Genomic DNA, 27229 nt, shown 5'->3' on the forward strand with positions numbered 1-27229 from the left:
GTCACCTAGTAATAGCCATGAAATTGTAATGTCAGTTGCAAACAGACATGATATTGCAATGTCAAGAAGTACAAGTCTTAATATTGTTATGTCAACTAGTACAAGTCTTGATATTGTAAAGCCATCTTTATATACTCATACGCCAAAAAAACGCAAGTGATTTTAAGCAAATAGGTAACAAACACTGAACCATAAATTGATACGAGTTTTAGCATGTAGTGAAGCCTGATGGTGTTATCAAAATGTGTGGATGCATTTTGGAAGCCGAGTAAAAACGCAACATAAAAAAAACGAATCGCCAAAACGCACCATTTCAATGAATATGTGGGTATCATGCACCCATTTCTCGCGAAATCTAGAATGCACGAACTGTCACGAACTGTAATGGGTATAAAACTGTGGCCGATTCTTGGACCTACCACGCCTTGGTCAACAATGTCACGCCTAACTCAAATTCAGAGAAACCAGGCTATCGGACGTTTGGAAGCTGGAGTGTTTGTCAAAGATGTTGCCCGTCATTTCAACGTTAACATAACCACAATTTACCATATCCTGCATCGATATAATGCTACACAGACCACAGATGACCTTCCTCAGAGCGGTCGTCCTAGGGTTACCACACCTTGACAACATCGGCAGATTACCCGTCAACACCAGCGACATCCGTTCCTAACTGCAAGTGAAAGTGCTCGACAGACCAAAGGAACGCACAATCGACACATTAGCCGGGACACTGTAATCCGACGTCTCCGTTCCAACAACCTCAGATGTCGCCGACCAGCACGTCGTCTTGTTCTCCAACCACGGCTTCGACAAGCACGACTTCAGTGGGCACAGGGTCATCGCAATTGGCGTCATCGTGAGTGGAGGCGTGTCATCTTCTCTGATGAAAGTCGCTTTTGTGTCTCCCATGCAGACGGAAGAGTCAGAATTTGGCGGCGTCGAGGTGATCGTTTCGCTGACAGAAAGGTTGTGGAAAGGGATCCATGGAGTGGACCTAGCTTCATGACACAACATCAACAACACATTTTCATGCAGGACAACGCTCGTCCCAATGTTGCCAGATCTACTATGGCCTTTCTGCAACTACACAACATCCGTGTTCTACCGTGGCCAGTCCTCAGCCCTGATCTGAACCCCATCGAACACTTGTAGGGTGAGGTTCAAAGGCGTCTGCACAATGTGCGCCCAGTCCCTACAACTGCCGATGAACTACGCACAGCTGCTCTGGATGTGTGCAGGAGGATCCCAAGGGCCTTCACAAATCGTCTGATCCACTGAATGTACAGGAGATGTGTGGCAGTGATCAATGCTTATGGTGGTCACATAAGGTATTGACTGACATTTTGGGTATTGACCCGATGAAAAAAAACACAATTATTTCGTCTGCCTTTTCATCCATTTAACTGTCTTCAGTCAATTTTTTGTCAATCTTGCCCTATTAGTATTTCTTGTCCATACTGTTAAAAATAAATAACATGTATACTGCACACTCGACTTGCGTTTCTTTTCGTGTGAGTATAGATAGTACCAATCGTGATATCGATATTGCAATGTTAACTGATACAAGTCTTGATATTGCAATGTCAAGTAGTACAAGTCTTGATATTGCAACGTCAACTAGTACAAGTCTTGATATTGCAATGTCAAGTAGTACACACCTTGATATTGCAATGTCAAGTAGTACAAGTCTTGATATTGCAATGTCAACTAGAACAAGTCTTAATATTGCAATGTCAACTAGTACAAGTTTTGATATTGTAGTGTCAACTAGTACAAGTTTTGATATTGTAGTGTCAACTAGTACAAGTCTTGATATAGTAATGTCAACTAGTACAACTCTTGATATTGCAATGTTAAGTAGTACACACCTTGATATTGCAATGTCAAGTAGTACACACCTTGATATTGCAATGTCAAGTAGTACAAGTCTTGATATTGCAACGTCAACTAGTACAAGTCTTGATATTGCAATGTCAAGTAGTACACACCTTGATATTGCAATGTCAAGTAGTACAAGTCTTGATATTGCAATGTCAACTAGAACAAGTCTTAATATTGCAATGTCAACTAGTACAAGTTTTGATATTGTAGTGTCAACTAGTACAAGTTTTGATATTGTAGTGTCAACTAGTACAAGTTTTGATATTGTAGTGTCAACTAGTACAAGTCTTGATATAGTAATGTCAACTAGTACAACTCTTGATATTGCAATGTCAAGTAGTACACACCTTGATATTGCAATGTCAAGTAGTACACACCTTGATATTGCAATGTCAAGTAGTACAAGTCTTGATATTGCAATGTCAACTAGTGCAAGTCTTGATATTGCAATGTCAAGTAGTATAAGCCTTGATATTGCAGTGTCATCCAAGCACAAGTCTTGATATTGCAATGTCAACTAGTACAAGCATTGATATTGTAGTGTCAACTAGTATAAGCCTTGACATTGTAGTGTCAACTAGTACAAGCATTGATATTGTAGTGTCAACTAGTACAAGCATTGATATTTTAGTGTCAACTAGTACAAACATTGATATTGTAGTGTCAACTAGTAGAAGCATTGATATTGCACTGTCAACTAGTACAAGCATTGATATTGTAGTGTCAACTAGTACAAGTCTTGATAGTGTAGTGTCAACTAGTACACGTCTTGATATATTGCAGTGTCAACTAGTACAAATCTTGATATTGCAGTGTCAACTAGTACAAGTCTTGATATTGCAGTGTAAACTAGTACAAGTCTTGATATTGCAGTGTCAACTAGTAGAAGCATTGATATTGCAGTGTCAACTAGTAGAAGCATTGATATTGCAGTGTCAACTAGTACAAGTCTTGATATTGCAGTGTCAACTAGTAGAAGCATTGATATTGCAGTGTCAACTAGTACAAGTCTTGATATTGCAGTGTAAACTAGTACAAGTCTTGATATTGCAGTGTCAACTAGTAGAAGCATTGATATTGCAGTGTCAAATAGTACAAGTCTTGATATTGTAGTGTCAACTAGTACAAGTATTGATATAGTAATGTCATCCAGTACAAGTATTGATATAGTAATGTCATCCAGTACAAGTATTGATATAGTAATGTCATCCAGTACAAGTATTGATACAGTAATGTCATCCAGTACAAGCATTGATATAGTAATGTCATCCAGTACAAGTCTTGATATTGCAGTGTCAAATAGTACAAGTCTTGATATTGTAGTGTCAACTAGTACAAGTATTGATATAGTAATGTCATCCAGTACAAGTATTGATATAGTAATGTCATCCAGTACAAGTATTGATATAGTAATGTCATCCAGTACAAGTATTGATATAGTAATGTCATCCAGTACAAGCATTGATATAGTAATGTCATCCAGTACAAGCCTTGTTATTTTCATGTCACCTTGCTCAAGCCTTGATATTGTTATGTTTCCTGGAACAAGACGTTTTAAAGATACTCTTGTCCTGAACCTGTAACATTTTCAAAAAAATCTTTCTCATTTATAAGTGTCAGTTCCTAAACACACGCTTTAGTTCTGTCTGCTCAGAATGATTGGTTACTGTCTGGGAATCGAAATTAATTGATTATGACATCCTTGGCAGACATCTCCACTGTTTATCTATCAATTTGGTAGAAGCATCGCATATCAGGCTCCCAAACGAAGGTAATATCTGGACATAATTCACGAATAGGATATATTTTGTTTTCATAGAGATTGTTATTAAGTTCTATTTCTTTGGCAAATAAGTTCAGTAACACATGCAAGGGGACAGCAATACATTCCCGACACAACCGAGGGTAGATAGCTGCACCATGCACTCCGTGGGGAATCTGGCTGTCTACAGTACACAGACGAAAATTACTTTCAACCTGTAATTTACGTGCAACTGCTCACGTGTTATCACACCAGACTTACCGTAGACAAACACTCTCTTTCTCACTAGATGACACTATTCTCTGAAATAGCCGATGCTGACACTGATCGTCCACATTGAGGAAATATATATTCCTGCCTTGAATGTGCTACCTCTTGCAATGAGTCACCGTTGCTATACATTTTTTTTAATATTTAGAAATGTACTCAAATGATGTTCTGTTATCAGGTTATGATTTTTACCCGGTCAAGCATCATCTTTAAAGACATAAATTGCGCTGACAATTAACTGGATGAACCCCAGAAAAATATTAAAAAAACATCAACTCAAATTCTGTTAATCGTTTTTTTGTGTTTTTACATGAGTTATGGTTATGTCTAGGTTTTTTTCAGACGTATCACATCTCACATTTAATTTAAAACAAACGGAACATGACACAACCTTGATCCGCCTTTGTCAAGTGGTTTGCTGTGACTATAGTTGGAATACTGAAACAGAACTGAAGCAACATAGTTTATTTCATAATTATCTTTTAAAAAATATTTAATTATTATTTATAACATTTTAATGTATCTAGTCAAAATTTGTTTCTTTAGCTTTTGAGTAAGCGTGTACATGGTTGTGTTTGTGTGCATTGTTGTTTTGTTGTTTATCGTCTCTTTCAGAAATATTACACATTTGACACGGCGGCTTGTAAAAAAATAGATTCTGACCCAGACAATCCAGTAATTGACATTATGAGCAACACTCCACGCCGTCGGGGTGCGTTGTCACATCAACCAAGTCACCGAACTTTACCACCCGTTCCTACGTTGCTGGGGGCCAAATCTAACTGGGAATCCCAGGGATTCAAAATGTTAGGAAATATACTCAGTGTTGTTACACTGGAGTATCTAACCTTTCGTAGCATTGCAGCCATACAAATGTATCCATTGTTGTGTTGCTAATTATCGTGGCTTGGACTAGCGAGGTTCAACTGTACAGACATTCGTCATCAGTATCTGTTAAGAATCAGTATAAGTACCTCATATGTTTGAGACACTTGTCACCTGATTTTGGAATCCAAGCGGGTCGACGGAGAAGCCTAGAGGCTAAAGCGTTCGCGCCTTACATCGGAAGACCCAAGTTCGAGTCCCCACTTGGTAGAATTGCGAAGCCCAATTCTGGTGTGAAATTTCTGGAATATTTCTAAAAGTGCCGTACAACCCACCTCACTCACTCACATGAATCCAACCAGAGTGTACAACCGTTCATCGCGACATTTTTCTGGATATTGCTGCTCGCTTCATATTCCTAACTCGAGATGATGACCATTCAACAACAAGCAACCATCGTAAGGACTATCGTTCTATTAGCCTCAAGCTCTGAAACAATCATCCGCCTCCGTGGTACAGTGGCTAATGCGATAGTGTATGCACGTCGCTGTACAAGTGAACTAATCTTTAAACCCCATTTCACCTCACCTCTAAAAGCAACTTGAGTTTGTTACTTTGCTCGCCTGATAGATAGAAGAAATAAATCTCTCTAACGCGTTTCACTGGCAGAGCTCCGATTTATCTTAACACACAGGCCCTGTTTAGTGTCAGCCCATATTCAACTCCAGATACGAACAGGAACAAATCCATGTAATTGTGTATGCTCAGACAGTTCAATGTCTATACAGTATCCTTACTTATCACACTGGCTTACAGACACATCTTCAAATTGGTTTTAAATGTTTAACATAAACTTCTGCCTTTCTCTAAAAGAATAAGGACATTAACCATTCGGTCTAATCCCATTTTCCTAATGGCATTTCCCGTCTTCGTCAATCGATCCCTTTTCTCATTGTTCTGCCGATTGTAAAAAAAAAATCAGCACAACTTCAGTAGCTTTCTCTCTTTCGCCCTGCGTTTTCCAAATCGGGCAATACATCATGAAATTAATTTCATTTTACTGCTTTTTGCGCTCTACTTGCGCCTGTCTTCTGAGGTATTTACGTTTTAATCCATTTGCTTGCATCCTTGACACATTATATCTATCACTTGCCAAGAAAAGCATCGCCTCAACTTTAGGTTCACAGTCGCACGGAATCTGCTTTTGTTAGCAAATATGAGATAAACAAATCACATTGGATTCTACCAGTGTGATTATTTGTCAGAGTGATTGATGATGTTAAGTTGTTTGTAACATTGTTTTCGTTGAATTCTTGCGATCGAAACCTTAATCGTATATTCTAATTGCTTTAATTATGTACCTAGATTAGTCTGGCATGTAACCAATAAAATATAATTCCTTGATAAAAACTATGTTAAATGGAACGATTGAACCCATGATGTTAGTGTTAATTCATAACGGGGAACGAAAATGGCAAAGGGTAATGTCAGTGTGTAGCCATGTTATATACACAAAATGTCAGGTAGCACTGATCTGGCCTGATTTAATTAAACAAAATTAAAACCTTGGCATGAATGGTGTGTCTTTTCTGGGGGACTATACTATTTCACTATACAAATAACGCCCTGTTTCCACGTCTTTTATTAGGAAAAGGTTGGATCATGAATAATATGGCTACACATACTTCTACTATACTGTTAGTGACTTAGTTTCAACTACGTATGATTCAGTCTCGACTTGCTGTGAGACACTATTGTTTGTTTGTTTGTTTGTTTGTTTGTTTAACGCCACACTGCGCAATATTCCAGCTATATCTATGTACCGGGTACGACGATACGCAATCAACAAAGTCATCGAACCTGACACCCGATTCATTATTTAGCTTGAAACCTATGCTAACCCAGAATCCCCATGGGACAGATCGACATTGAGCCCCGAAGACCACGGAATAGCATCGGAGAACTTCGGCTAGCGAGCAGTTGCAAGAAGATCAACGCATACATCACAACTCATTTGATACCATCCTCAACATTATAAAGCCTCCCTAGTCGGACATCTACACAACTGTTGACGTAAATGCGATCAAAATGAGGATCCAATGGCCGCGATGGTATCTGATGGTCAATATTATGCTACTGGTTCACGGCAAGGCTAGAACTACCGTGTTATTGGGCTTCCTATTAAACTGTCAAGGCTGCCTTTTGATACCTATATTTGTTCGTGTTGTGTATACTGTTGTGTGGAGAGCTTAGATGTGGAAGCCAATTGCCTGTTATAACGAGATAGCATAGCAATTTGCAGCTAATAGGATTACTATTAAGACACAGTCGGTGCCAGGTATCCCGTAAAAGCAAAGACCTTTAACATACATGCATAAAAAAGAATAACTGTCTAGCGTAAGCATCCATCGCAGACCTAAGCTTTAGCCAACATGCAAGGCACACGTTAACGTCCTTGGTACACACACGATGGAAGATTGCGTCTGTTTATTGAACAACTTAGATAAACATTTACCATGATTTTAATGAAATACCCGATTCTGATTGGTCATTCAGAAGTATCAAATCATATTTGACTCCCGCATCATAATATCGATTATAATATAAATAGAAGAGGTGCATCAATCATTGAGGAGGCATATTTGAATTATTATATAAAAAAGTCTAGGCTACAAAATGCAGATATGATATATAAAATATAATAAAATATCAAAAATATGATTGGTAATATATTTTGGGAAGATTTGAACGACAAAAATCGATGAGAGAGTGTATTTTACGTTTTGGAGACAGCAGAGAGCTTAGAATTTCGAGCTTTGCTTTTCAGTTTGTAGACAGTAATAAGCAGAGTCTGAAGTGTAAAAAGTACTGCAAAAAGCTTCAGTCATTGGTGATGTCATTTGATTGTGACGTCATGGTAACCAATAACATCACAATGGTCTACAATATAGATCTCGCTGGTCTCACCCAAGCGATATCTCGCTTGGAGCCAATTTTGGATGATAAATGATATTGTTGTGAACAAAATAATGTTCAAGGATCACCAAGTGCCATCTTTGTGTAATGGTTAGTATTAGTGTTTCGTGCATTGAGATCGACAACCCAACCAAAACAATGGACAAAACTCAATATCTCCATTTACCACAGAGTTCGCATTCAACTCTGCCATCGTAGAACGGAGATAAACATACTGTGTTTCCAATTAGAGCGGTCCGTTCCAAATTCAATTCAGCACGGTTAAATATATAGGTAATATAACCTAGCTCTAAATTGGAAACACAGCATGTTCATCTTCTGAGTCAAACAGCCCTTAGCATATATTTCCATATGAAATAGCATATTTTCAAATCATATCCCATATTCTTTATAATGATGACAATAATAATGATAATAACAATCTATTTATAATGCGCCAGATTCCACTCACAAAGTAAATGTTCCTGACGAAACGTTATTATTTACCCTGGGTATGGATCAGTGTGTATTGGATTTTCATTGTCACCTCCCTGGGAAGTATGCAAGCAAACCTGATAGAAGGTTATCAATCACATTACCATCTCATCTTACCGGGTACCCATTCACTGCAGAGTGGATAGACGTAGGTTTCTAACAGTCATTTTCTATCCTACTCTCGTCACCTATCCTCTTTCTCTCGTCACCCATCCTCCTACTCTCGTCACCCATTCTCCTACTCTCGTCATCTATCCTACTTTCGTCACCCATCCTCCAACTCTCGTCACCCATCCTCCTACTCTCGTCAACCATCCTCCTACTCTCGTCACCCATCCTCCTACTCTCGTCAACCATCCCCCTACTCTCGTCAGCCATCCTCCTACTCTTGTCAACCATCCCCCTACTCTCGTCACCCATCCGCCTACTACCCACACCCATCCTCCTACTCTCGTCAACCATCCTCCTACTCTCGTCAACCATCCTCCTACTCTCGTCAACCATCCTCCTATTCTCGTCAACCATCCTCCTACTCTCGTAAACCACCCTCCTACTCTCATCACATATCCTCCTGCTCTTGTCACCCATCCGCCTACTATCCTCACCCATCCTCCTACTCTCGTCAACCATCCTCCTACTCTCGTCAACCATCCTCCTACTCTTGTCACCCATCCTAATACTCTCGTCAGCAATCCTCCTACTCTCGCCAACCATCCTCCTATTCTCGTCAACCATCCTCCTATTCTCGTCAACCATCTTCCTACTCTCGTCACCCATCCTCCTACTCTCGCCAACCATCCTCCTATTCTCGTCAACCATCCTCCTACTCTCGTCAACCATCCTCCTATTCTCGTCCCTCATTCTACTCTCGTCAACCATCCTCCTACTCTCGCCAACCATCCTAATATTCTCGTCAACCATCCTCCTACTCTCGTCAACCATCCTCCTACTCTCGTCAACCATCCTCCTATTCTCGCCAACCACCCTCCTACTCTCGTCAACCATCCTCCTATTCTCGTCAACCATCCTCCTATTCTCGTCAACCATCCTCCTATTCTCGTCCCTCATTCTACTCTCGTCAACCATCCTCCTACTCTCGCCAACCATCCTCCTACTCTCGTCAACCATCCTCCTATTCTCGTCAACCATCCTCCTACTCTCATCACATATCCTCCTGCTCTCGTCACCCATCCGCCTACTATCCTCACCCATCCGCCTACTATCCTCACCCATCCGCCTACTCTCGTCAACCATCCTCCTACTCTCGTCACCCATCCTCCTACTCTCGTCAACCATCCTCCTACTCTTGACACCCATCCTAATACTCTCGTCAGCAATCCTCCTACTCTTGTCACCCATCCTCCTACTCTTGTCACCCATCCGCCTACTCTCGTCACCCATCCTCCTACTCTCGCCAACCATCCTCCTATTCTCGTCAACCATCCTCCTACTCTCGTCAACCATCCTCCTATTCTCGTCCCTCATTCTACTCTCGTCAACCATCCTCCTACTCTCGCCAACCATCCTCCTATTCTCGTCAACCATCCTCCTACTCTCGTCAACTATCCTCCTACTCTCGTCAACCATCCTCCTATTCTCGTCAACCATCCTCCTACTCTCGTCACCCATCCTCCTACTCTCGTCAACCATCCTCCTACTCTTGACACCCATCCTAATACTCTCGTCAGCAATCCTCCTACTCTTGTCACCCATCCTCCTACTCTTGTCACCCATCCGCCTACTCTTGTCACCCATCCTCCTACTCTCGTCAACCATCCTCCTATTCTCGTCCCTCATTCTACTCTCGTCACCCATCCTCCTACTCTCGTCAACCATCCTCCTACTCTTTTCACCCATCCTAATACTCTCGTCAGCAATCCTCCTACTCTCGTCAACCATCCTCCTATTCTCGTCAACCATCCTTCTATTCTCGTCACCCATCCTCCTACTCTCGTCACCCATCCTCCTACTCTCGTCACCCATCCTCCTACTCTTGTCACCCATCCTAATACTCTTGTCACCCATCCTAATACTCTCGTCAGCAATCCTCCTACTCTCGTCACCCATCATCTTACTCTCGTCAACCATCCTCCTACTCTTTTCACCCATCCTAATACTCTCGTCAGCAATCCTCCTACTCTCGTCAACCATCCTCCTATTCTCGTCAACCATCCTTCTATTCTCGTCAACCATCCTCCTACTCTTGACACCCATCCTAATACTCTCGTCAACCATCCTCCTACTCTTGTCACCCATCCTAATACTCTCGTCAGCAATCCTCTTACTCTCGTCACCCATCCTCCTACTCTTGTCACCCATCCTCCTACTCTTGTCACCCATCCTCTCGTCACCCATCCTCCTACTCTCGTCGCCCATCCTCCTACTCTCGTCACCCATTCTTCTTCTCTCATCACCCATCATCCTACTCTCGTCAACCATCCTCCTACTCTCGTCAACCACCCTCCTACTCTCATCATATATCCTCCTGCTCTCGTCAACCATCCTCCTACTCTCGTCATCCATCCGCCTACTATCCTCACCCATCCTCCTACTCTCGTCACCCATCCTCCTACTCTCGTCACCCATCCTCCTACTCTTGTCACCCATCCTCCTACTCTCGTCCCCCATCCTCCTATTCTCGTCCCTCATTCTACTCTCGTCACCTATCCTCCTGCTCTCGTCACCCATCCTCCTACTCTCGTCACCCATTCTCCTCCTTTCGTCATCCCTCCTCGTACTCGCAGAGACCAACGTCCTTCCTTCACTGACCACACTAGTCGTCCTTATCTACAAGAACATGCACTGTTCTTTTATGGCTTGTTTATCGTTTAGGGTGGTGCATGAGGTTAGGTGAAATAGGGTTTAACGTCGCGTTCAAGATTACTGCACTTATATAGCGACGTGTGTGTGTGTTATGTGTTCGCTTGTCCTAGTCCGGATTAATTTGAGATACCACAGAGATACAATGCCGCCTTCTAACATGAATACCTCACTCAGAAACAATAAAATGACTTCGAGACAACCACTCCTTGTTTTAGCCCCTTAATGCCGAGCGCCAGACAGTGTAACAACAAGTACCATATTTTAACATTTTTTAGTAATAAACGGTCGCGGATCGAACACCCGACCTTCCGCTCTCATGGAAGCGGTACCCACAAAAATGAAACCAATGTCATAGGCAAATGTTTTCAAATGTTACGTGGCAATGCAGGATGTATCTTTCCCGATGTATACATTATAAAACAACACCGCAACAATATCGCCCCGAAGGCACGGGGTACGAGTACGGGCCAACGAAGACGTCACATACTGCCTAATATCAGCATCTGTAGTACATACAGTGAATACAGTGAAAACAATAACAGGTAAAAGAGGCCTCATGATCATCTTTCGGTGACCAACTCGTTGGCACTTGTGCGGAGGAACAGGACCCATGCCTGTCGTTATGGAGGACCTGTTTATATTTCGTGTTATCGTGCCCCAGTGGCGTGTAACGTTGCCTATACTTTGCTTGTGGTTTTCCTGTCCTTATTTAGAAGCCGCTGCCTTAGAGTTGCAAATTACTCAATGCAGATTTAACAACATTCACTTTCTTTTCTTTCCTTACTTATCAAAGTGCAGTACCACTGGGCTTATTATTGAACCCTTTTCTCTGCGGACAGTTCAAAAACAGCATGCCATATCAAAGGAATCCATGATTCGTTATTCTGGTCGATTTCGTCGGAACGGTGCCGCCCGGATTACGAGATTCACTGTATGTGAATGTTTGACAGACTGATACATGATTTGACAGATTGACACAGATTGACAGATTTGACACATGGCTAATGTTTGATTGTCATATAAATTTAATAATTGTGACAGCTTCTCTGCAATTCCACACCCCAAAGGATGATCTGCATCGTTTGTGATAGCGTATTGGCGATATGTTTAAGATCCAATTTTTGTGATAACAAAACTGAAGTTTGTTCACGTGAATCATGTGTCGGCTGAAGGGAATTATACAATCTGTGGAACATGATGAACTATATCTTTTTGCTCAAATCGCATTTCCGCAGTCAATCATTTGCGTACAGAGTCACGCACAGAGTAAAACTGAATGCAAATATTAATGGACTTTTCTTTCGGGATATTATTGCGGGTCAGTTTCACATATGCACTGTGCCAAAACTCCAGGGTTGTCAACTTAGCGTCAAATATTTTCTTACTTGGCTAATTTGCATACAAACTGTTCACGCATTACAAGTAGGTACAGAGAATGGATGGGTATGCCACTTTCAACAATATCTAATAAATATCACGACAGGGACACCACAGATGAGTTACACACTTGTGTCAACGTTGACAACCATCATCTGATCTTCGGCCTGATAAAAATCCACAAGGCTACCGCGCTCCTGCACCAGTCAAACATGTGTAATTCGGGTGTTTTAAGGATTGGCAGTTGGCACACGTCTTATTAGAATGACTTGGTTGATAGCGTTGCATCGTGCTCCGACGGTATGGATCGTTGCTCACAATATCAATCACGAATTTGTCTGGACCAAATTCGATGATTTTCTGGCCACCATCATGTTGCTGGATTACTGTTGAGAGTGACGTTAAACAACAAACAACAAACAAAACAAAACGAGGAAAAAAAATGAATTAATTATGAGTGATTTTATCTGATTGGGCTAGTTGATGAAATTGGTGACAGGGCATGTAAACTGGATGTCACTGTTACTGAACCTGTTCCAGTGGTAACGGTTATATCTAAACTTGAAAATAAATGCATTTCAGTGTATTTCGAATTTACTGTACCCACATAGCGATTAATTCAACATGACGTTATGTTAATCGTTGGTGCTTTCAGAGGCAGAGGTTACCATGCCCGACGACGGTTAATTGGCATGACAAGAGATAATGTGCTCATCCTCATTTGTCTAGAATACTCAAGGTTCCTAAGCCCATTTGACAAATACAAATAGGAACTCGACAGCAACAGATTTCAAGGGAACCGTTCAACAGAACTTGGAGAATCCCTGAAGGTATATTTGACAGGGATGATAAACAAACGTAACATTGTAATGCGATCGCAAGAAGAAACAGAATAGTGCTGAGTGGTTGTAGATGACGTGCTTCTGAGTAGTTGTAGTTGACATGGTGCTGAGTAGTTGTAGTTGACGCGGTGCTGAGTAGGTGTTGTTGACGCACTGCTGAGTAGTTGTTGTTGCGATGCTGTGTAGTTGTAGTTGACGTGGTGCAAAGTAACTGAAGTTGACGAGGTGATGAGTAGTTGCAGTTGACGCGGTATTTGATTCTGCGTAGGTGTTGTTGACGTTGCTGAGCCTTTGTAGTGGACGTAGACTTGAGTAGATGTAGCTGTAGTGGACGTTGTTCAGAGACGTTGCAGGTGGCGTTATTCGGACTGGTTGTAGTTACTGTGGTCCTGATTCGTTGTAGTTGAAGCTGTGTTCAGGACTTGTAGTCCTCGTGGTGTAGATTATGAGTAGTTGAAGTTTGCGTCATTTTCAGTAGTTGCAGTGATGCTGAGTGGTTGCAGTTGACGAAGTCGGAGTTGTTTTAGTTGACGTGGTTCTGTGTAGTTGTTGACGTGGTTCTGAGTGGTTGTTGACGTGGTTCTGAGTGGTTGTTGACGTGGTTCTGAGTGGTTGTTGACGTGGTTCTGTGTAGTTGTTGACGAGGAGCTGAGTAGTTGTTGACGTGGTTCTGAGTAGTTGTTGACGTGGTTCTGTGTAGTTGTTGACGTGGTTCTGTGTAGTTGTTGACGTGGTGCTGAGTAGTTTTAGTTGACGTGGTTCTGAGTGGCTGCTGACGTGGTTCTGTGTTGTTGTTGACGTGGTGCTGAGTTGTTGTTGACGTGGTGCTGAGTGGTTGTTCACGTGGTTCTGTGTAAATGTTGACGTGGTGCTGATGAGTAGTTTTAGTTGACGTTGTTCTGAGTGTTTGTTGACGTGGTTCTGTGTAGTTGTTGACGTGGAGCTGAGTAGTTGTTGACGAAGTGCAGAGTGGCTGTTGACGTGGTTCTATGTAGTTGTTGACGTGGTGCTGAGTAGTTTTAGTTGACGTGGTTCTGAGTAGTTGTTGACGTGGTTCTATGTAGTTGTTGACGTGGTTCTGTGTAGTTGTTGACGTGGTTCTGTGTAGTTGTTGTCGTGGTGCTGAGTGGTTGTTGACGTGGTGCTGAGTAGTTGTTGACGTGGTGCTGAGTAGTTGTTGACGTGGTTCTGAGTGGTTGTTGACGTGGTTCTGAGTGGTTGTTGACCTGGTGCTGAGTAGTTGTTGACGAAGTGCAGAGTGGCTGTTGACGTGGTTCTATGTAGTTGTTGACGTGGTGCTGAGTAGTTTTAGTTGACGTGGTTCTGAGTAGTTGTTGACGTGGTTCTATGTAGTTGTTGACGTGGTGCTGAGTAGTTGTTGACGTGGTTCTGTGTAGTTGTTGACGTGGTTCTGTGTAGTTGTTGTCGTGGTGCTGAGTGGTTGTTGACGTGGTTCTGAGTGGTTGTTGACGTGGTGCTGAGTAGTTGTTGACGTGGTGCTGAGTAGTTGTTGACGTGGTTCTGAGTGGTTGTTGACGTGGTTCTGAATGGTTGTTGACGTGGTGCTGAGTAGTTGTTGACGTGGTTCTGAGTGGTTGTTGACGTGGTGCTGAGTGGTTGTTGACGTGGTTCTGAGTGGTTGTTGACGTGGTTCTGAGTGGTTGTTGACGTGGTGCTGAGTAGTTGTTGACGTGGTTCTGTGTAGTTGTTGACGTGGTGCTGAGTAGTTGTTGACGTGGTTCTGAGTGGTTGTTGACGTGGATCTGTGTAGCTGTTGACGTGGAGATGAGTAGATGTTGACGAGGTGCTGAGCAGTTTTTGACGTGGTGCTGTGTAGTTGTTGACGTGGTTCTGATTGGTTGTTGACGTGGTTCTGAGCGGTTGTTGACGTGGTTCTGTGTAGTTGTTGACGTGGTTCTGATTGGTTGTTGACGTGGTTCTGAGCGGTTGTTGACGTGGTTCTGTGTAGTTGTTGACGTGATTCTGAGTAGTTGTTGTCGTGGTTCTGAGTAGTTGCAACTGACGTGGTTTTTAGTAGTTGTAGTCGCGTAACTGGTTGTAGCTGGTGTGATCATGGGTGGTTGTAGATGACGTTGTATCGACTGACAAACTTTTCTACATACTTCACAGGGCAAAAATGAATCCCCGGATAGGCTGTAAATCAGGACATGTGTATATCGTAACGGAATTCGTTCATATCCCTCCTTTAGGATATGTCTTAACGCAGTGAAACACGATGTCTCCAGGAATATTAGATGGTCGGTAGCCTGTCCAAAACATAAAGCCACATTCAGCTACACACGTATGTGATAACTCGTCTTCCACGTCAACGCGCTCGCCAATGACACACGTAACGCCCGCTTTTTGCAACGTTAACCATCAAACAGAAATGCGGAAGATGATGGCATGTTCTTTTGGATCTCTAACATCCCATCCACAGTTGCGTCGGGGGATCGATACAATTTCATTTCACAGTTTTGAGTTTACTGCCAGATATAGGTTCAAATATCTCAATTATCATGGTCACTCACCGACGTCTATGTGGCTGAAGCCTCGACCAGCTGATTAGAAACATGTCTGCAAAACGTCTCGGTAAGCGTGCTGGTGGTGTTGCAAGCGAGGTCAACTCAATTTCCAAAACTTTCGAAATGTATCACGAAATAGGATGTTTGCTTGCTAATGGATACATAAACCTGTATACGTGAGATGATGTAGTGAGTCTGTCAGTCTGTAAATCAGGTTAAATGGGGAAAGCTATAACCGGACAGTTCTACATATAATGCTGCTGATTGGTGTAATATGGGTCATCTGTCGTCCATCCTCGTGGGGATGAGTAGAATGTAACAAAGTACGTGTTAGGTGTAGGGCCTAAACTGAAGATCTGGTGGTTGAAACGCGTCAGTGTACATGTATGGTCGAGACTGTTATTAGTATTTACAGATCACAGTGGTATACCTGCCTCAATGATTGTGTAGATGCTAATCTATTCCACCATTAGTACCGATGGCCCATATTTTGTGATTTACAGGTCTTTGACATGTAGCTGGCTCGTGTTCTCAACCAGTGGTACCTATGACCCAGACGATGCTTTTTTACAGGAAACAATGATATAGCTGACTTCTTTACTATGCAGCGAACTTTCACATAAAGACATTAGATTTGTTTTCAACATAACCCCTATCCCTACTGATACACCTTTTCCAATGATGTTGAAGGGATTTTATCCCAATCCCTCTCTTGGCTGTTTAACAGTTTCTCGCCTGCTGCTATGGCTTAATCTTGCGTGTCGAAAGACGTCTGGCTGGAGCTTTATAAATTTCGTCATGTTTGACGGGGCCAGATGTGGAGAGTGAGGTGGGTGCTGAAGCAGGTCAAAGCCACATGCGTAATGACTGATTTGTGCACTGGTGTGTAGTGATTGGGAGATTTTGGAGTCGACCATGATGACACACACCCGGCATCCCAGAAGATGGAGGCAATAACCTTCCCGGCTTCAGTGATAATCTTAGCCTTCTTCCACTGTTTTGATTGTTGTGAGTCACAAAGCGTTGCAAGAACCTTTTTGGACCAGCTTCAAACAATGTTTGATTATCACGAGACATGCTGTGTCTGATGCCTTTTTTATCAAATGTCCGAAAGTTTGGAACTGAACGCGCTGAAAGTGTATGTGTCAATGGAATGTGCTCTGTCCTGGGAAATTCCTCCAGAACTGGCAATTCGCCGGTCGGTCATCATCATATATTGGATTTTCTGTATCATGTCTTGTGTTGCTGACGTCAAGGGCCTTCCAGGACGGGGTTAGTCTTCAGGGGTCTCTCTGCCACGTTTAAACACTGCTGCCCACCTCTTTACTGTCCCGTGAAGATTCCGGGTTCGAATTGGTCTACAGCACCCCATGCTTGTCGTAAGAGGCGTATGCGATCGGATAGTCAGGCTTGCTGACTTGGATGTCATGGGACTGTATCCCAATTGCGTTGATAGGTGCTCATGATGTCAATCACTGGATTGTCTGGTCCAGACTCAATTATTTACAGACCGGCGCCATACGGGTGGAATATTGCTGAGTGCAACAAACAAACTTTACTGTCGGATATGAAAGGTCAGCCTCACATGGTGTAACTTTATCTTCATTGATAGCTTTCGTGTCAATCCTTTTTTTCACATTCCTCAAGTTTGTGGATGTTGCCGCAGGTCACAGGCCCGTTCTTGTTTGCATTGACTTGTCACAGTGAAGAAATGTACTCAAATCACTCAAGTTTTTATGGATATATGACATCATGTTATGTTCAGGAAACATAATAGTCTCACTATTACACAGTTCTTTCTATGTGCGCCTCAGACCCCTCGTAAATGCATATAACATGTTGTACACATATATTACCAGGAATAATTGATGTCAATTGTCCTTAGTGAACGAATCATTTTAATTTGGACCGCCTCCGTGGTCTAGTGGTAGAGTGTCCGCCCGGAGAGCGGAAGGTACGGGGTTCGATCCCCGGCCGCGTCATATCAAAAGACGTTAAAAGATTGTACTTGTTGTTGCCATGTCTGACGCTCGGCATTAAGGGACTAAAACAAGGACTGGTCGGCTTGGAGTCAGTATACTGTGTCTGAGTGGGGCATTCATATTAAACTGCGGCATGGTATCTCAGTGTGCTAGCACTATAAATCGGCATCAGTCCGGAGTAGTACAAACACACAAACGTACATGCACGTCGCTATATAAGTGCAATAATCTTGGACGCGACGTTAAACCCAATTTCACCTCACCTCACCATTTTAATTCGAATTCCGACCGGCAACATAGTGCATGGGCATAATACATCCGAATACAAAAGTAGATCGTTGGAAGCTTCATGACGTCATCAACAAATATGATTTAAAATCATAATTAGGACCCTAACAGTGATGAAAAGACGACAGTGTCACCATACAGGATATGATATCATGGTATTTTCCTGCTGCTTCGGGAACAATCTGTCAATGATGTCAGGAATAATGTCAACCAAGGTACATGTAAATTGTTCACATTTCTGTGTTTCCGCCAATTAAAATAATAATAAAACCACTAAAACAGCTTTATGCGAAAATCTAACATTCTTTTACCCAAACAGCGACCAGTCAACTGAAAAGTTATAATAGAAGGACGCTTTAGGGCTTTGTGAGGTCGATTGGTTTACGATTTACGTGAACAAGGATGAAATAACCCAATTTTCAAATTCAAATCTTTAACAAAAACACTTTAATTGTTACAGGATCCTTCAACGCAGATGATACCTTTACTTTAACAAAACCGACTGGAGGGTTTAATTAGTCCGGCACTTTTTTTGGTTTGTACCCAGTTGAGTCGAAAACAGACACATTCTTTTCCGCTTCAGTCAATATCAACTGTCAACGCCTGTCAAGTAAAACATCAGATTTCAATCACAGAGATACTCCTGAGAACACCGTCGTCAACAGGGCCTGTGATTGAAGATTTTTTACTTGGAGATGTTGTCAATTATGTTACTGTGAATGATTGTTTTGGAGAACATTTGTTTGTTGACTAAGCATGAGTATCATTTTGTGATAATATTAAGTCTTGCATATACTGTATTCAGATAGACATTTTCTAATGCTTTTGGTTTGTGTCGTGAGAATGAGAGATGGGGTAAGAACGATCGGGGATGAAAAGCTGTGAGAAATTCAAAGAGAAAGATACTATAGGGGGTTAGAGAGGTGTGAGGTGAAATGGGGTTTAACGTCGCTTCCAAGATTATTGCACTTATATAGCGACGTGCATGTACGTGTGTGTGTTTGTGTGGCTGCTTATACTAGACCGGACTGATGCCGATTTATAGTACTAGCTCACTGAGATACCATGCCGCAGTTTAACATGAATACCCCACTCAGACACAGTATACACCGAGCCAACAAGTCCTTGCTAATGCCGAGCGCCAGACAGGGTAACAACAAGTACCATCTTTTAAAGTATTTTGGTATGACGTGGTCGGGGATTGAACCCCGGACCTTCCGCTCTCCGGGCGGACGCTCTACCACTAGACCACTGAGGCGGTCTTGGGTTAGTGAGAGAAAGAGAGGGGGAGAGGGGCTATTACACTTATCAGGTTTATTGACAACCCTATACACGGTTAATTTAATATTACTGGGAGAGAAATGAATATGTATAGACTTTTGTAACATAAATACTGACTTAATGGTTATTATAAACAAAAAACGGGTAACGTTTCCTGCGCCACCGTAGGTACCTGTCACAAAAGACAAGTCAATTGTTCACTTGAAAAAACACAGTCATATAATAGTACAAGTCAAAATAGGGAATTGCTTCGAATTCGCACATCAGTTTTGTCACTGTTGCGTCAAATTTGCAAATGACGACAAAAGAATCCATTGTTTTTGTATTTTGTGCTTGCCAAAAAAAGGCGAAACTTTTGTACTGTTGTTTGTTTGTTGCTGGAAGTAGTATTTTCAATATTTGTCCATGTCCAGATGTGTATGTCTTATCAAGCGATTGAAAAGCAACATTAAGCCCAATACTAATAATTGACATATTAATAATGTATTAATAATAAAAACCATATGTCCGTGGGTGATATTGTGTCTCGAGAAATCAATGACTGGCTGATAATGACCCGGGCTACATTTCAGATTGAAATATTTTTTAATTCATACTTTTAGTCCTTGCTGAAAACTAACAAAACTACAAAATGGTAAGAAATACACTATTTTACCATTGTGAAAAGCTTTTACATAATCAACAGAAAGCATACTCTTAAATAACTTTGAAACTCCACTTTCAGTTGCAAATTGCAGAAAACATAATGCGAACAACATGGCTGCTCAATCACTTTCTCTGATACCTGACAGAGTGAATGATATTGTCAAAATAGATGGGAGCTTAGTTAGAAAACTTCAAGTTTCATTCAGCCTCCCGGGACATTCAATAAATACAATGAACAGACACGTGATGCTGTGAAACAGGTCCATCGCAACCTTAATACCATGCAAGTACTCCCCGAATCATGACAACGATATATATCTTACACAAGCAGTTATTGATGATACTTTTGGAGATAACTTTTTGGTGTCAAACAAAGCTGTATCTGCGATGCGAGGTTTGTGGAGGTTGGGGAGGACATTGAGTTGCTGATCAGCTAGAAGAACTGAAAACTGAAAACCTAGAAGTTAGAAATTTTGAAAGAATATCTCCCAAAGACCAAAACATGATTCTCTCAAAGTTTTGCATTGGCTTAAGAAAGGGTTTTGAGGAGGACTGCGAACCAACAGCACTCCTTGTTATTCTTTGCACTATATTCCCAGCACGTACATACAATATTAACGAATGGTTATTAGGTTTATTGACTTACATGAGTGCATAAATTGTAATATCTTCGGATCGAGAGGGATGGAAATAATATATTTTCTACACTCGTGTCGTAAACGCATCAGTGAAAAAAATTATGTCCGATGCAATTCCCTATTTTGACTTATATGAACGGAACAACCATCTTGAACTTCCCACCACAACAACCTTCTCTTCTTTCATTATAGATTTCAAAGAACAATTCCTATTTTGACTGGTACCATATGTTCCTCTTATTTTTTCAGAACGACAATTCACTTGCCTCTGCATGTGTTTGTGACGGGTGCCGCTCATCTTTTCGCGAACACCTGGCATCATCACTATTTGATTGTGATTTATAAACATATGCTCATAGTGGGGTCGGAATAGTACACCCGGCTCTGTTTTGGGCAGAGATTTTGTATGAGTATGGAAAGGTTTTTGTCGCTTTAATTATCATAAATATGGAAACGGTTTTGTCGCTGTGATTTCAATTGTGAAAATGATAACCATAAGACAAAATGAAAAAGTGGTATTTAGCTGCAAGAATCCGCTGGTCGTGGTTCGAATCCCAAATTATAATCGATATATCTGTCAGCACGACAACCCTTGTTCATGTGTTTCGATTTTGTGATAGACGTATTCGACCCACTTAAGACACTGTATTTCTCCAAAATCAAACTTACACGCACTGAAATACGTGTACATATTTGACCCACCTCACTAACTCGTAATGTATAGGTTTAATCTACTGATTCGTGTAACCTCATTTATTTTAGACGACAGGGAGCGAAAAACGCAAAACACTGCTTTTGGGAATATTGTCACGTCCACCATTGGAAAAATCGTCGCCATACAAGTAGACCAATTAATCATAGACTGAAGTGCAATTTCAGTGGATTGTCAATGTACAGTGAAATACCTAAATAACGATGACACACCCACAAAGACATTTGCGAAAGGCAAACTCTTCATAAATGTGATAACAATGGTAGTGGCACTTCAATACCAGAAGGTTCAGTCGTTATATCATTGACCCAATGACGATTTCCAAAACGTTTTGATTGTTTGTTGTTTAACGCCACACTCAGCAATATTCCAGCTATGTGACGACGGTCTGTAAATAATCGTGTCTGGACCAGACAATCCAGACGATTCAAGCAATTAAGATACGATGACATGCATCAGCGAGCCTGACCACCCGATGCCGTTAGTCACAAGTATTGTCGAATTTTACGGCAATCATGGGTTGCTGAAGATCTATCCACGGGTTTCCACAATAATGTAGCTATTTGTATGGACATTAATGTTGACTCTTTGAAAATATCACTATATAACTGAAAAAATGCCGATGCGAGATAAATTTTAACTAGTTTAAAAATACTGTCCTAAATTTCAACACATACCAACGGGAGTATCGCTCCTTGCCATATACTCTGAAATGAATTCCCGAAGTCAACCATGTATCTTCATATATGTTCTCAACAGCCATGATGAAGATCGTCTGAGACAAATACAGGTCACAGCTGCATGTTATATATCCTGTCCTATTCAGCTCCCTCTCGGACAGCTATATTCAGAAATGAAAACGTCTGAAGTCGGATGAAATGAATATAACCATAGCATCTTCGCAGCTTCCCGATCTTTGCTGAGGATGAAAACTTGATTTCAGTATCTTATAAGGCTACATCCAGGATTCAGTATTATGAGAACCAATATCAACCGTCATGTTTTGAATGGCAAATTCTATACATAATTGACGAGATTGTCAGTTCTCAAATGAAGCAAACCAATCGAATTTCACATTTATATTAGTCTTTTTCATGCGTAAATCAGTTAGATCCCTCCGACGGAATGGAATATTGCATTCCGACATCTATTGATCATGTCTGTAGAACGGGTTGTAATCTTGCTGTACATAACGCCAATATTCATGGCTTAATGTTCAGACATGGTTTGGGGTAAATAAGTACATCAGGCACAACCAGCGCATATTGCCTACAGAATGGTTGAATAATGCATATTTCTAATTATAGTAGGCAGATCACTATGTCGAACGTTCGGTTTAATAAACATCTTAATGAAGTTTGGGTACAATTGTCAATCGGTATGTTTGCGAGCCAGTGTCAACACTAATGTACAACAGAATGTACATTTAAACATGAAGATTCATGGTGCATCTGTGTAATATTCGGTTCTTGAGGATGAACCATGTCCATGTTAATGAAGGGGAACGTCAGACCTGAAGGTCCAATTCACTGAAGCACCTGAAGTAGAGATTTGTATCCATTCATGTTTACAGGATCCCTCGGGAGTTCGAGCTCGACATTTGCCCACCTATTTGTTCTTGTTTTGTTTTTTCGAAAAGCGTTAATGCGCTCAGTGCAACTTTCCCTCCCACAGATAGTACGAATAATTATTGACTACGTTTTAAAGTGATATTTAGCCACATTACCTCATCACTCATTACGGGTTTTTTCATCATACATGTGTTCATTATTCCGCCTGCAACACACTCTACGAATGACAATTGTGAAATTAGTTTTATTTGTTTAAACGTAACAACCCAAGAAATATCCTTTCATGCCGTAAGTGATATCAAACACTGAGACTATCTAACCAAAAAGCCTTCTTAAATATACCCAGACATGAATTATAAAGTGCCAAATATCTGCAAGACCACAATAGAGATGTTTTTTCAAGAAACGAATGCAAATGAAGGTCGGGACGTTAGGGCACAAATGCATTCTGTATGAGTATAGACCTTAGTTGAGATCGGGGGAGGCTGGTTTATTTGGGTATTCTCAAGACGACGACCCCTCGAATTTTTCCATTCGCAGGACGACGACCCGCCGGTACGCCTTTGATGTGTGGTGTTGTTTTAGGAGGGGATTAACTCCTTGGTTAGTGTCAAAAACTGAAATGTGTTCCCCGAATCTCCGAAACATAGTAGTCTGTCATCATTCTCGATATGGCAAACGCGCAGTTACAGTTCCGTTTCTTCCAACTGCACGCGGCAGTAGACACCTTTGTACTGGTGGCTACACCTACCGAGTTGGAAAACGGAAGAGGAATGACTGGATCTCTTGGAAGTGCACCAACAAAGACTGTCGTTCCACAATATCGACAGTCAATGACATCATGACGAAAATGTGTTTAATTTTGTATATATTTTAGTGTAATATGATATATGAAACATGTCCATATTAGCGCATATACCAAGTTTTTATTTCTTTTTTTCTATTTTCAGATAGACTTTGAAGCAGCTGCAAAGATAGCAGCCCTCGACGTCTTCCCCAATGCCACTTGGAAAGGCTGTTTTTTTCCATTACTCCCAGTGTGTGTGGAGAAAGGCTCAACAGGTCGGTCTCCAGTCAGACTATGGTCAAAATCTTTGTTAAAAGATGTGCTGTTCTTCCCATGGTTCCAGTGGAAGAGGTTAATAACATCACATCTCACTGAAAAATGTTTAAACATTTAAAAGATATATTTTAAGATATAATTATATGTAAATTACTATATGGTTAACCTCAAAATGCTATAGTATGTAGCATTGAGAGTAAATAAGTTATGTTTCTTATGGCAATATATATTATTATTACAATCCAATTATGATAATAATATATACCTACAATATTCTTTCTGTAATTACAGGTTGATTATGTATGGCTCCAGACAATTGCTGACATGACGAACGACCAACGTTGTGTCCAGCTCGGCGACTACGTCACCACAACCTGGGTTGAGACAGAGCAGGAGCCTTGGAACCATTTCAACGACGGCCCTCGCACCAATAACCACCTGGAGGGATGGCATGGGCGCTTAAAGAAAGTCATTGGCAAAGCCCATCCCAACATCTTTGAGCTGATAAGATTTCTAGGAGCTGAACAGCAGAAGACAGAGTTTAATCTGCTACTGTACCAGGCCGGCCAGCGTCTCCTACCAAAAAAGAAGAAGTTCTGTGATATACAACGCAGAATCGATCAACTGAAGACCAGACTGATCCAGAATGAAGTCAGCGTAATTTTCTTTGCTGACTCAGTGTCTCATCTTCTCAAACTGTCCTAATTGCCCATGACTTTTACGTCATCTTGTACATATACTTTCTAATTACTTGTAAATAAATCAATATTCCACCATTATTGTCTTTCTTTCGTCCGTTTCAAATCCATTTCCACTTTTTTACTTGTTCGAGTTGTTAAAATAACACTCGATACCCATTGTTTAACTAGATTGGAGGATTAAAATATTCGCAGGACGACGACCTCAATTTTTGCTAGTTTGTCTTCATACGACACGGGGGGTCGTCGTCCTGAGAATGAACCGTTTATTTTAAACCAAATGTTCATTATTATTGTTAAACCCACAGTGAAGACAAGAGAATGGATGAAGAAAGCGACAAAGGTTACTTGAAAAAAAATCGCCAAATAATTAATTTCAATGTCATATCCGGAATGCTTCTTGCAAAACGACGTTAAATGTGTGTCCTTACCATTCGCAAATAGTCTTCTAAACATGATTGAGTGGATCATGATCTTGCAATTATAACAACCATGCATTCATTGACGTCATTGACCAATTTCTATTTGTCGTTCCTTTCCTGCGGTTTGAGGATCTATCTTTCGGATAGGCTGATTGTTTTGGATCTTGTTTTGTCGGATAATCGAGACTGGTAATGCTCAGGCTTTGACGTTTTATATTTAACAGATGTGGCTCAACACATATAAACATGTGTTAACTAAAAGCCACAATACACATTTCCATAATCGTACGATATATCCTTTTTCAACAAAGTCCATTGTGCAACTCCGACAATACAATATGCATGTGTTGATGGATCATTATCGAATAATGACGATACCAGGTGTTCGCGAGAAGGAGGGCTTATGCTATACCACCGGCCCGACACGTCACAAACACATGCAAATGCAAGTCAAGTGTTCACCTGGAAATACAAGAAAACATGTCAAAATAGGGTGAGGTGAAATTAGGATTAACGTCGCGTTCAAGATTGTTGCACTTATATAGCGACGTGCATGCACGTGTTTGTGTGGCTGCTTGTACTAGTCGGGACCAATGCCGATTTATAGTGCTTGCACACTGAGATACCATGCCGCAGTTTAACATGAATACCCAACTCAGACACAGTATACTGACTCCGAGCCGACCATTCCTTGTTTTAGCCCCTTAATGCCGGGTACACAACAAGTACCATCTTTAAACGAATTTTTATATGACACAGCCGTGGATCGAACCCCGTACCTTCCGCTCTCCGGGCGGACGCTCTACCACTAGACCACAGAGGCGTTCGTCAAAATAAGGAATTGTATCGGAGAGCATTTTTGTCAGTGATGTTTCAAATTTAGAAATGTCCTCCACACATTTACCATTAACAGCTGCACTGGGGTCGCGATTCCGGGATAGAATAGGTCTTCAGCAACCCATACTTGCTGTAAAAGGCGACTACGCTTGTCGTAAGAGGCGAATAACGGGATCGGGTGGTCAGGCTCGCTGACTTGGTTGATACATGTCATCCATCCCAATTGCGTGGATCGATGCTCATAACGCATGTCAATCACTGGATTGTCCGGTCCAGAATCGATTATTTTAACAGACCGTTGTCGTATAGCTGGAATATTGCTGAATGCGGCGTTAAACAACAATCAAACAAACAAACAAATCTTGATTGTTGTAACCCTGATAAAACAGTTCTTTGCCAGATACATATACGTTTTACCGTCTTTGAAATCTGCGTTGAAAGAGTATGCGCAAAGTTGTGAAATGTTGACACCAAAGGTTGGACCTGGAATATTGCTATTAAATGATCGATATATGTGTAGGGTAATTTACATTTCTTTTTCATATTTCATTGTTTTGATTTTGCGAATCCGAGCAGAAATTCCTATTCTTATGCATAATATAAAGAAACAGATCAACAAGAAAAGGGAGTACAACTGGTGCCCAAATGGATGCCTACTTCTTGCCTAAGTACATGTATCTTATCCCAAAATGTCACATAGATCTTGTCAATGAGGAAGTCTAGCATTTCGCATATTATTTTCTGAGTAAAATTCAGATGGCATTTGCTTTCCATGTTGACTATCTATGGTCAGCACGTATATTGCCAAATGCCCCATGGATCATAGAATGAATTTTATCGTTTGGGACAGTTGTGTACACGGTTGAAAAATCAAATGTTTTAACATGATTGAACTCAGATCTTTCCTGAGATTGCAAAGTTCAAGCAAATACTTGGAGCTTATGCGAATTCGAATCGCTTTCCTTGATAGTATTAAACATTATGGCTAATCTTTTAGAATGATTTGGTGGTACATTTACTGGTCATACATCAATAAATCACTCTTTTTACGGATTTTTATGAAACTTTGGAAAGCAGAACAAAAGAGGAATTGACATGTCTTCGGGTTTTAGAGTCGAGACAAAAGTTAATAGCACCGATGCGTGATTTGGTCATATTTCTTCTTCAGTCAACAGTTGATTTTCCTAGGGTCCGAAACATCGACCATTTTCACTTGTTTTATCCATACTGATTGATCACCTCAATCGGCCAATGTAAGAAAAATTAGTTAGATTGACTTAAATGATAATTGCGATACATATATTTCACACAATTGTGCAATCTTAAGATGTGAC

At 41.2% G+C, this 27229-nt stretch overlaps 3 protein-coding genes across 3 annotated transcripts in view; 1 reads left to right on the forward strand and 2 right to left on the reverse strand.

The window, feature by feature from the left end:
* The window catches only part of LOC139450359 (flagellar attachment zone protein 1-like), a 33820-nt gene extending 22920 nt beyond the window's left edge, over window positions 1–10900 (reverse strand). The window contains exon 1 of the mRNA XM_071232041.1: window positions 8371–10900. Coding sequence (XP_071088142.1) covers window positions 8371–10900 — 2530 coding nt within the window. The remainder of the gene's footprint in view (window positions 1–8370) is intronic.
* Window positions 10901–14252: 3352 nt separating this feature from the next.
* LOC139450360 (GATA zinc finger domain-containing protein 11-like) lies at window positions 14253–15308 on the reverse strand. The gene has a single exon (XM_071232042.1). It carries the CDS (start codon window positions 15306–15308, stop codon window positions 14253–14255), a length of 1056 nt encoding a protein of 351 aa, XP_071088143.1.
* Window positions 15309–23995: 8687 nt separating this feature from the next.
* Window positions 23996–24643, forward strand: LOC139449550 (uncharacterized). The gene is made up of 2 exons (XM_071231000.1): window positions 23996–24013; window positions 24230–24643. Exons 1-2 carry the CDS (start codon window positions 23996–23998, stop codon window positions 24641–24643), a joined length of 432 nt encoding a protein of 143 aa, XP_071087101.1.
* Window positions 24644–27229: the final 2586 nt, after the last annotated feature.

Source organism: Haliotis cracherodii, unplaced genomic scaffold (genome assembly GCF_022045235.1).
Source record: "Haliotis cracherodii isolate W230 unplaced genomic scaffold, xgHalCrac1.p SCAF_8, whole genome shotgun sequence".
NCBI classification, from domain to species: Eukaryota; Metazoa; Mollusca; class Gastropoda; order Lepetellida; family Haliotidae; genus Haliotis; species Haliotis cracherodii.

Bases quoted from the DNA above. Each gene is read 5' to 3' on its own strand.
- LOC139450360 (XM_071232042.1), bottom strand. From the start codon at position 15,308: ATGATCACACCAGCTACAACCAGTTACGCGACTACAACTACTAAAAAC.